General features: G+C 35.1%; 1 protein-coding gene across 1 annotated transcript; it reads left to right on the top strand.

The window, feature by feature from the left end:
• Window positions 1–10685: 10685 nt before the first annotated feature.
• On the top strand, window positions 10686–12619 carry LOC111900063 (dof zinc finger protein DOF1.7). Its single transcript, XM_023895945.3, has 2 exons — window positions 10686–11806; window positions 12115–12619. The coding sequence occupies exons 1-2, from the start codon at window positions 11149–11151 to the stop codon at window positions 12120–12122; spliced, it is 666 nt and encodes a 221-aa protein (XP_023751713.1). The 5' UTR covers window positions 10686–11148; the 3' UTR covers window positions 12123–12619.

Raw genomic sequence — 12619 nt, 5'->3', positions numbered from 1 at the left:
CGAGAAATAGCTAGAACCTTGCAATTGATCAAATAGGTCATCAATCCTCGTCAACGGATATCTATTCTTTATTGTTGCCTTGTTCAGCTCTCTGTAATCGATGCACATTCTCATACTTCCATCTTTCTTCTTCACAAATAACACCGGAGCTCCCCAGGGCGATGAACTAGGTCTAATGAAACCTTTGTCCAATAACTCCTGAAGTTGCATCGTCAGCTCCTTCATCTCCATCAGTGCTAATCGATAAGGTGCTTTTGCTATTGGTGTGGTTCCTAGTAACAAGTCTATTATGAACTCAACTTGTCTATCAGGTGGTAATCCAGGAAGATCTTCGGGAAATACTTTCGGATAATCACAGACCACTAGAATACTCTGCATCACCTTCTTTTCCTTCTTAGCATCGATCACGAATGCTAAATATGATGTACATCCCTTGGTCAAACACTTCCTGGATTTCATTAGGGAAATGATTCCAGAATTTACTCTGTGTTTGTCCCCATACACCATAAACGAATCTTTCCCAGGCGGGTTTACTTTAACTATCTTTTTCTTGCACAATATCTCGGCGTCATTGGCGCTAAGCCAATCCATTCCCAACACGATGTCGAAACCATTAAGTTCGATAGGTAATAATTCCTCATGAAACTTATTCCCATTAAGGTCGATTAAGATGTTTTTCATACGATGGCTAACAGGTACAAACTTGCCACTAGCAACTTCGACTAATAAAGCATTATCTAGTCTATCAATAGGCAAAGCTAGTTTTCTATCAAACTCATGCGAAATAAAGGAGTAGTTGGCTCCAGAATCAAACAAAATTTGAGCAGGTAGTTCGTTTACAAGAAAGGTACCTGAAGCGACATCAACTTCATCTTTCGCAGCCTCAAGTGTCATCTGGAAGGCTCTCACCTTCGGCTTTGGTGGAATGTTGGGCTTAGCTACCTCCTTCTTCTTCGGACAGTCTCTCAAAATGTGCCCCTCTTCATTGCAACCAAAACACATCCTTTTGTTTTTCGGACACTCATTGGCAAAATGCCCAATTTTTCCACACTTGTAGCAGGTTACATCCTCACTACATTTCCCAAAGTGCTTTTTCTTACACTTATCACACCATTTCGCTTCGCCTCCTTTTCCTCCACCAAACTTTTTCGAATCAGATTTCGAAAATTTGCTTTTCTTACCGGAACCAGATGTTCCCTCAAACTTTCTCTTCTCACCAACCTCAACCTTGTCGGTGGTTCTCCCCTTAATCATGTTCTCAACAGACTTGGCAGCCCATATATCTGCCTCTAGAGTATGTGCCTGACGTACTAGCACCTCGTACTCCCATGGGATTCCCTTCGCATACCGGTCCACCTTTGCCAACTCGTCTGGGACGATACGCAAGGCAAACTCCATCTTATCGGTGAAGTTATTGGTGTATTCATCAACTGACATGCTGCCTTTCGTCAATGCCAAAAACTTATTCTCCAACTCCAACAAATTTTGAGCTGAGCAGAACTTGCGCTTGAACTGCACCAAGAACTCTACCCATGTCAATTGCAGTGGCTCATTAGGGCTTAACGTCTTCCCTAGAGTGTTCCACCAACGAACGGCTCCACCTCGGAACTGACGCACTGCATAGATAGTCTGCAACTTGCCTCTACAGCCACAAGTCATGAAGGCTAACTCCATTTCTTAGATCCAATCCATCACTCCGATCGGGTCCTCATTCACAATAGATATTCAAATCATCCTTATCACTCTGAAACGTTTACATGCTAGTTCTAATATCGTAGACATACGTTTAGAATCCTATACACATAAGGTTTCCAGATCCGGTCGGCAACAGACCATAGATCCGAACAAATAATATCATATATGGAAACATATAACATTTAGCACATAAAAGCATTTTAGGCAATTTTCCTAAAATAAACTAGTGCTCGTATCTAAAATATCACAGACACACATCTCAAAATTTCACTTAGCATTCTAAGTTTAAGTCTAGAAATCCTACAAATTCCTAGTTCGCTTAAACTAATGCTCTGGTACCAACTGTGACATCCCCAAAATCTCGGCCAGAAAAGACCAATTTTTATTTATGCTTTTAAAATAATTTCAGAGTAAATCCTTTTGATTTGAAAGAGTTGCGGAATTTGTTCCAAAAAACAAAACGTGATAAAACAATGTTTACCAAAGCATTTCATAAAAGAAATGTATTTTCATTATATACTCAAAACTCGGGATGTCATGTTCCGATACAGACCATAAAGCATAAACGATAACATTACAAGTCATTCAACAAATATATACATATACAGACTTGTAAACAAAACAACTTGATGGTTCATCCATCTTATGCCCTTGCGCCACTTCCTGTAATACAAATAAAACTGAGTGGGTCAGGCTTGGGAGTCTGGTGAGCATATAGGGTTTTCAACCCACAATAAATAATTATATTTAATTCCACCAACCAACAATAACCCAATTACCCATTCCCGTTATTCTCACTTTACATCCCTAAGACAACTAACATAAGGGACCTAGTCTAAGAATATTTCATCGGGGCGACAAAACATGCTTCGGGGGTTCCTCAGCAATATAAGTCAAATAAGGCAACCATGAGGGGGATGGAGTACAGCGAATGAACACTCAAGTTCATTAACACCTACAGGTGGCGAGCCTGCTAGTGTTCCACATGACTGTCTAGAAAAGTTTGTGGTCGTCATCTAAACTCCGCTAGATGACTGAATCAAAACAACAACGAGGCCTCTCATCTGTTTATTACACACCAACTATCTACCCATGTTCTACCCAACATATTAGTAGATAAAAATATATATTTTTATATATAGTTTAAAAACCTGTATAGCATGCTTTAATCAATACATATTCCACATAACAGATGAGGCACACACACATAACACGTATTTCATACAAAACAAATCAGATCCATGAGATAGAAGAGAGTGAATATACATTCACACATATAACACAAAATATACACATAACACGTATTTCGTATAAAATACTTTATAATTATGCGTTAGAAGAAAGTAACCACACACTCACTTGATCAGAAGATGATCGGACAGCACTACAGCTTATAGAAGTAATAATCCTCAGCAGATCTGGAAGATCTTCACAAAAATCGAACTTCTCGCGGGCAGAGCTTCGGCTCGGGAATCTTACTTCTCGGGATCTTCAGGACCTCGGGACTTGCTTCGGGGCTCGGGAATGATACCGGGGCTTTGGGGTACTTCTGGCACGCAAAACGATGCAAAACGGGAGAGAAAAGAGAGAAAAAGAGCAAATGAGCCGGCTGCCCTCGCATCCTATTTATAGGAGGCTAGAGCCTCGGAGTACGTTGGACATACAGCAGTACGCGGGGCGTACACGTCTGAATCGTCATGGCATGCATCATCCGAAGAACTCGAGTGCGAGGGACGTCACGCTTCGCTGTACGCTGGGCGTACTTCGGATGAGTCCGATGACTCCCCTTCGGATAATACCGGATTTTATAATTAATTTTAAATATTAATTATTTAATAAACTTCGGAAATTCATATCTTCTACATAAGAACTCCGTTTTCGACGTTCTTTATATCCACGCGTAGGTGAGACTACGCTCTACAACTTTCGTTTAGACACCGTCGGCTAATTTTGACTTTATTTTTATTAATTATTTTTAGTAGGCCGTGACAGAAAAACTTCGTTATAAATTCATAACTTCTTCGTTTGACGTCCGTTCTCGCCTAACTTTTCATCACTTCGATACCAACAACGAGATCTTCGATTCTCGTTTAGATTGATTCGACTAAAAACCGCTCGATCTCAAAGCGAGTATTTCGGGCTGCATACCGCTAAGTCAAAACTTCAGAAAATCATAATTTCCTCATACAAAGTCAGATTTGGACGTTCTTTATATATTCGGAAACCTCGTTTCAACTACTACAACATTATCCAAGATATCAAGTTTATTTTACACTTAAATTTTGACACTCATTTTAATCTTAATTAATCAAATCACATAATTAAGCAATTAAGCACAAAACACATAATACTCAAATAATATACTTATATTATTTCAAAACGGGTTACAAAGGTTAACCTAGACTATTACATCAACGAAAATGCCTAGCCTGGAAACGCGGACGTTACAGTACTAGAGAAGAAATTGGTGGAAAGAAGAAATAGAATACATGTGGGCTTCGATCTTCGTGGACGAGTCTTGTGTTCGATCATTATGGAAGAAAGAGGAATGATATAAAATAAATTTTATTTGGATTCTACTTTAATTTGATCGTAGTTTAGATCGGTTTTGGTTACGTTTTAGATTATGTTTCTTTTATTTTGTTTCAACTATGAAGTTTCAATCTATAAAACCTTTCGATTTAAATTGAAATCGATAATGGTTACGTTTTCTAAATATGCTTCGATTTTTCTTCTTATGATATGTATTGTTGATTTCGATTTTTTAAGTTATAGGTATCCGCGACCAAAAGAATGGACACAATAGCACCACTACCTCTCATCCATAGTTTCGATTTGGGAGATATGTCCACTAGATAGTGAATTTGTATATGTCGATTTTATTTTTTATTTATATGTTTTTGTATATGCATTTAGTCAATGATTTTTTTATGGCTTACTAGGTCGTGAATGGAAGATATACTTGAGTCAATGTCTATAATGTTTTACCCATTCGATCCCATCCTGGATTTAGAGATGGAATTCAAACCCTTATACCAGTGAGTGATCTACATATCCTATAACTCAGCAAAACCCAGTAGTGATATGTGATTTTAGTTGTTGTAAAAAAACATTTTTTTTATAAAAACACAAATTAGGCTCTCAGAAAGGAGTTATTCACCGACCCCCTTTTAATATTATAAAACTTCTTTTAGGCTTAATAGGAAAGAAAAGACAATGTTTTAGTATAACATGTAAATAAATTACATCGATAAACAAAATGTTTAAGATTGATTACTTTTGGTTACTTAGTAGTTTTTCTTTTTTTTTGGAAAACTATCTTCTAATTTATCTGTTACATATTATTCTGTTTTTTTCAAATGAAACATATATAGAACTCAGATTGTTATTTTTTTATGTGTTTTTGGAATACATTTTAGTTGTGAACTTGATGCTATGCAAGTATTTGTATTGTCTGGGCATACTGAGAAGTATAATAAGAACCTTGCACAACCTTATTCTTGATGGGTTTTGGCCATAAGAACATCTTATGTGCTCATGCAAACCCTAAAGCTTGGATCTAGGTTTCTCTATTGTACATGCAATTCATCCATGACTCAAGAACCCTAATCTCGCATGTGAACTTCGAAAATATCATATAAGAACAGATCTAGATGATTACCTCTTTGATAATGGTTTGAATCTTCTTGTCTTGGAGCTTAGAGTCACAAATGTCACTCCTCTAATGGCTTATAAACACCATAAGCAAGAGAATGACTTATGAGAAGGAGGAGGAGGCACCAAAAACGTTTATGGTTCTCTTAGAAGTGTTAGCCATGTTTTTTGGGCCTTAGGGGTTCCTTATATAGGTAGGCTATTAGGGTTTTCAACTAGGAAACCCTAATTTGACTGCTTAGGCCCTAAGCAGCCCATGGACTCCCTTTAGAACACCCCTGGGACGATTTCTTTATGGGCTTCCCATAGAATTCGTCCAATCTATGTTCCAAGGTGATCCATAGCCCAATTGCAATTATCTTATAATTACAATTCCAGTCCCCTAAGTTTAATTAATGTCTTTTAGTCACAAAACCATTTCTTAATAAATTCTTGACTAATATTAATTAAACAATATGATTTATCCTTTAAAATATTATTCATATAATATATTAATAAATCATAATTATTCTTTTTTCTCCATAAATAAGCCTATCAAGTTGCTTTCGTGAAGGCAACCCAAAAGGATCATGCACAACCGGGTCAAGTACATATCAAATATAGTTACGGGCTTAGACACTAATCCAACAATTCTTTTGTTTAATTGGTTTGAATCTTCTTATCGAGTTTACTTTCTCAATGATAAATGGGTATACCCTACACTCATTCTTGAAAATAAGGTTGGGAACATTGTGAGTATCTAGGTTTTCTCAGCAATAAGAGAAGACATTAGTATAAAAGTTGCAATATAAACCTTTTTTAATTACATAATAACTAAAAAAAGATATGTGAAGGATTATCTTTATAATTTAAATTGCAACATATAACATAAAAATCATATTAAATTTTCATTATGTTCCATTGCATGCCTCACAAACACGTTTATGGAATGGAACATAATGAAAATCTGAAAGTTCATTTTCCCCTTTTAATCTTTTATTGTGTATATTTTAATCTTTCACATTTTTTAGATTATTCGAGGGACCTTTTTTGCTTGGGATTGGGGTGAAGTCAAAGGCCCTAAAAATGGAGGGTGGTTGTATTCGGAGTCACTTGAATATTGAAGATTTTTGTTGGCATTAATTCCAATAATCATATGTATCCTAGAAGAGATATCAGAACTATAGTTTATATTTTTATAACTTTTCTTGTATTTTTTTTAAATGTTGTACATGTGATGGCTACAAGATATGGTCACCCTTGTCTATGATCAAGGGAAATTTGGTAAATCTTTAAATATTAAATTTGATTAAAGAGTACAAAAGAATATTTTTGACTTTTGGTTCCTTATGAAAGCGGCAATGGTATAATGGTCCTTTTAATATAAATTGTTTATTTTATTGTTTATTACCTTATATGTCTATAGCATAATTACCACCTTTTGATTATGCTTATTTAATATGTAATAAGATTTTATTTGATCTAAATTTATGATTTTCATTATCTGGAATTGTTAGAGTCAAATACTATTTTCAATTTGTTAATGCCATCGATTATTTAAAATTTGAGTTGTAAGTGTTTTAGATGGACAATCGAAGCTTTTGATTATATTTGATAGAATAGTTAAAAGGGGTTCTTTTTTTAGATTATTAATTATTATATTGAATTTTTTTTAAAATTAATAACATTATCTCTACCATTCAGTATGGAAACCATCATTCATGAACCCACTATCATATCATCTTTTACCTCTTTTTTCTCTTCCATCTTTCCCAACCCACAACATATGGAAACCTTATCTTTTTCAACTCACTCAATTAAAAAAATATAGAACAACTAAGGTATAAGTTTTAAACACATGGTACAAGAGAGAGAGAGAGAGAGAGAGGATGAAGTTGGTTAGTGAAACTACATAAACAACCCACTTCTCCTATGGAGTGGTGTGTTGGAGATACTAATGGTACCTCCCCATTTTACCATGACTTTATCCTCCCTAACTTTATCCTCCCTAACTAGAATATATAAATGTGCTTTCAATCAAATGTTTATTAAACCTGGAAAATAACAACAAATGAAAATTGGGATGCTTCTTTCATTTTTTTCCGTACGAATCAAATTTGTAGATTTAATCAGCATGATGGAAGCAACGTATGTTTTGCATCCATATTTCATAACAGCGAGATTATAGAAACAATAAGCGATCATTCAGTTATCGTCTATGAACAAAGAAAATCTCAAAAGAGAGTGTGTATGTGCAGAGAAAGGGAGACCGATGAACATATTGCTAACGCTATGGAGAAAGTTGGAAAAGAAGGTACCCACTCTATACTATTGTTATCTATTATATATTATCTTACCTCCTAAAGAATGCTAAAAATATTAATCTTTTAGTTTTTTTCAACTTTTTTGACCATTTTTTATAGTTTCTACCCGACAATTTAACAAATGATGTTGAAGCATTTTCAAGTGTTGGAAGTGGTTATCTTTTAAATGTCTCTTAATGTAAATTTTAAGTAATTATTGTTTATAGTCATTATTTTACTTAGAATTTTCTTTTAGGTTTCAGAGACATATTAGCACATATAATTAGTATTATTAAATGAAAGAAAACTTAGCAAAATTAAAACAAAAAAATTGGTGTTTATGTTGTCTATACTGTGTAAATCACAATTACAATAATCAATATTAGCACATATATATGATTAAATGATTACATTATAATTTTTAAACAATCATATCTTCGAAACATTTTGCATGATTAGTTTAAATTAACAATTGTATACTTATGTTATATTAAATATCCACACATACAGAACGTCAATCAGATATTCCAATGTATATATTAATTTTAACTAATCGTTATAAACTTACAGATAAAACATCTATCTTTATAAATTAATTTTTTTTGAAAACATTGATTAGTTATTAGGATTTGTTATATATTTATATGTATTTTTTATATGCCCCGTGTTTTATGCGGGTCATAGTCTAGTAAACTAATTATAAGATAAAAAGTACAATCATTCAACGAAAATAAAATGAAATAATTACTAATTTAAGTATTCCTAACAACATATTGCTTCCATAAGCAAACTCCCCAAAAGATGGACCGAGAAAATGTAAGCCTTAATTAATTGCAGATTTCATTAAAATCTCTATTATAAAACTAAGAATGAATGTTTTATTTAATTCATTTTAGAAATTCGGTGTGATTTTGATAATTTTGCATATTGTGATTCCAATTTTCTCATTTTGTATGTTTGGAATAATATTTTGCAAAAGCTAGTAATTTTAATAATTTTATATTCGATTCACGGCAATTAACTTATAAGTTAATTGATTTCTCAAGTTTTTTTATAGCTTTGGTAAGCCAAAAAATAACAGTAGCTAATAAGTCGACTGCTTAAAAACTACTAATAGCAGCTTTTCAATTAGTTTATATAACTTTTCTAAAATCCAAATATATACTATTCATTATTTATAATAAACATATTTTTCTACGGTCATTTTATATTTTCTAGTTAGTTTTTACTAAACTTAATTTTTATAAGTTATTAACTAATTTTTAAGCTAATAACTATTAACTAGCTTTTAAGCTAATTAATTTGTTTAGCTTTCGTGTTATTACTTAAAATTGTAATATATATATATATATATATATATATATATATATATATATATATATATATAATTGAAATATATTATTGTTTAAAAAAGGGTAAATTACATTACAAATGGTCCCTTTGGTTTGGGGGTAATCTACAAGTTTTGGTCCCTAACAACTTTTTTTTAACTCGGATAATCCCTTTAATATGTTTTTATTGCGTTTTTAGTCCCTTACCGACTTAAATTGACTATATTACCCTTAATGATATTTGTTTTTATCTTTTTATTATTATCTATTACTTATATTTAAAAGGAAATGGTAATTAAAATTGTGGATCCCACACAACCTATTATCCCTTCCTTTGACTTTTCTCTCCCTTCCCTTGACTTTTCTATCCAGTCAAACCCAAACACACGTTTCTCTCTCTAGCTCTCCTTACTCTCTTCAATCGACGACAACCATCCATTACTGCCACCCACCTGCCACCAGTACTACAACCTGGAAGAAGGTCATTAGCAATACCGTCATCGGCATCCTCTGTTCCAAACATCGGTCATCTCCTTTCTCATATACCATCGGTAGCCTAAACCCAAATGAAAACCTCGTCGAAAAAAATAAGTTTTCTTGTGTTGATCTCTCTATCTCGATGTCTACCTGCTCGGATTGGAGATCTATGGTGTGGATCTAGGCATCTCTCTTCTCTATTCCATCCCTTTCTTACCATATTTCTAGATTGTCGGATCTGATGCCTTGGTCCCTTTAACACATCAGTGTTCTTACCAGATTGAACCAACAATTGGAGTCATTGAAGTTGCAGGTTTGTCACTAGATACTACTTCTCCTCCCTCATACCTATTTTCGGATATGACGTCGCCAAGGTTATGTATGTGGATTCGAATATGGTAAGTCCAGTCATGCTTTTTATTTGTTGAAGTTGATCATTGAAATTAAGATTTGATGCAAGTGTGTTATGAATCATATGGCAGTGTGGTTACAGTGAAAATCAAATGGTTGAAATCAAGATTATGTATGTGACTAGAGGTGGTTGAAGATGAGAAGAAAAAAGGGAAGAATAGGAGACAAACTAGGTGGTAGTATGGTTACAGTACAAATCGGAGCTTAGGGTCTTGAAGGGAGAGGAACATGGTGAGGATTGCATATGCAAACTACAATCGATTAGAGCAGAGCAGTACCCTTCCGGTGACCCCCTTGAGAAATCGATGTTGTTTCAAGATGAAGGATTCGAAAAGAATGTGAGAGGGGAAACAGATGTCGAAAGGAGGGGCGGCGGTTGCAGAGTAAGGGTGCAGCAAAAAAGTGGTCACCGGAAGGGAGGATTAGGAGTCACCGGAAACTGGAGAGGGAAGTCGAAGGCAGCCGATCGGAAGATGAAGTCTGGCATGTATTTAGTGTAGAGAGAGAAAGATTATGTTTGATAATTTTGTTTATTTTTTATTTTATATCTAATTATATATAATAATAAATAAACTATTAAAAAATTAAAAAATATATAAGGGTATAATTGTCATTTTAAGTTGATAAGGGACCAAATTTGAAATAAAAGCAAATCATAGGGACTATCCGAGTTAAAAAAAATTATTAGAGACCAATCGTGCAGATTACCCCAAACCACAAGTACCATTCATGTAATTTACCCTTTAAAAAAAGTTGTCAGTAATGTATGACATATTGCTATTCGCTAATCGTATATTTAAATAGTATTTAATAAATGTATTTTTGAAATAAGGAGTTTAGAATTTTCCTTTGTTTTTATTTGAAATGAAAATTATGTGACTAAGCTTAGAATTCCCCAACAAGAATTCCAAGTTGAAAGAGACCACTGTTTGATAACAGAGAGTGGGAGGGAGTGCTGAATGGTGGTCGTCATTTTCACGCAGACTTTGCTCCATCTCCATTCATCATCACTGATTCCTACCCATCAACCATTTCTGAATTCTGATCGATCCATGTCTCTTCATTCTTTCAAATCTCTCTTTGTTATTTTGTGTCGGCCAACTACAGATCCATGGAGATCATGAGCTTCGTTTTTAGTTTTTTTCTTTGAAGATCATGAAGAACGCTGGTGCTGTTGCTTGAATCTGTAGTCTGTACTTTTTTTTTGTCACTGTTGATCGTTTCTCTGATTAAACTCCGTCACTAGCTCGATTTAGAGAAGAAATTGATCGAAGGAGGTCGAATTTGTGGTTAACGAAATGCAACGAAGCGGTTCATCAATGTATTCACCGACGTCGATTAATACGAACCCTAAATTCCCTGAGCACGAGCATCTAAAATGTCCTAGATGCGATTCGAGCAACACAAAATTTTGTTACTACAACAACTACAATCTCTCACAGCCTCGTCATTTCTGTAAGAACTGCCGTCGATATTGGACCAAAGGCGGTACTCTTCGTAACATCCCCATCGGAGGCGGCACTCGCAAAAACAAGCGTTCTTCCATCTCCAAAAAACGCGGCACTAATTCTTCTCCTTCTTCTTCAAATTCGATGGCGACGACGATGGCGGTGGCGGTGGCTCCAACGCCAGTCGAGCCGAAACCAGAAGCTTCAGGGATTTACGGGTATGGTAATGACCAGATGGAAGGAGGTAGTGTAAGTTTCAGCTCGCTGATGGGGTCGAGCCCTGGTGGACAGTTCGCAAAGTTATTAATGGATGGTCTGAATCCCAATCTGGTGGGTGGATCCAATGAAGATGGGTTGATTCGAAACCCGACTGCTGAAGAATTTGAGAGTAATTTCTTGAGCGTGAATCATCAAACTAATAATCAAATCGAAGAAAACGGAGGAGGAGAATCGAGCTGCTGCAATCAGGGTGATAATGGATGGCCTGATCTTTCCATTTACACACCAGGTTCGAGCTTTCGTTAGATTATAATTAAGTCTTCACACTAAATTCATACCTATATTATAGTATTATAGATAGGAAAGTTTTCTTTGTTTTGCTTTAGTTTCAACTTTTGACGTTGTAGTTTATAAAATCTGAGTGGGGTTTGGTGTTTACTGGTGGATTATTCTGCCATCAAGAAAAATGTTTTTTCTAAAGACCAATGTATTTATAAATTATGAAAAGATATTTGAGTAATCTTTAGTTGACAATTAGAGTGTTCTTGATTTCTTTCTACAATGCGTTCTTCCACTCAAATGCTGTTCTTTTTGTAGTTTTCTGAATTTTAGGAAATGAAGGATTAACTAGACCGATTTGGGATATTAATCTGCATTTGTGCATACGGGTGTGTGGATCTAGGAAAAAAAATATCAAAACGGGTCCAATATTCTAACTTTCACCTTGGTGGATACCTGCCTATTGGAAATCACCGTCTAAAAGTTGGGTGAGGATAGAGAGGTACCTGGTTAGTTTACCTGTAGGTGCACCTTCTACCGCACATTGCAGTCGCTTTGCTGATTTGGCGTTGTAGTGTGCGGCGAACACAACTCCGACCCCCTTACTGCAACCTAAAACCTTACCGCGGGTGACGACTTTACCACACCATTTTTTTTACCGTTGGAGTGTGTGTTGTGTGTGGTAAAGAGTGGTATAACACCCATTTGTTTTGTGGGATTAGAGGAAAAATGATGTGGCGACGACGTGCCAATGTAATAGGGTGGTATGGCACCCTACGGCCTTATAATGTTGGAAACGGTACCTAACTAATTGATTCTTAAA

The sequence above is a fragment of the Lactuca sativa genome, chromosome 1, assembly GCF_002870075.4.
Source record: "Lactuca sativa cultivar Salinas chromosome 1, Lsat_Salinas_v11, whole genome shotgun sequence".
Classification (NCBI taxonomy): Eukaryota; Viridiplantae; Streptophyta; class Magnoliopsida; order Asterales; family Asteraceae; genus Lactuca; species Lactuca sativa.
This window is presented reverse-complemented; position numbering and strand designations above follow the sequence as displayed.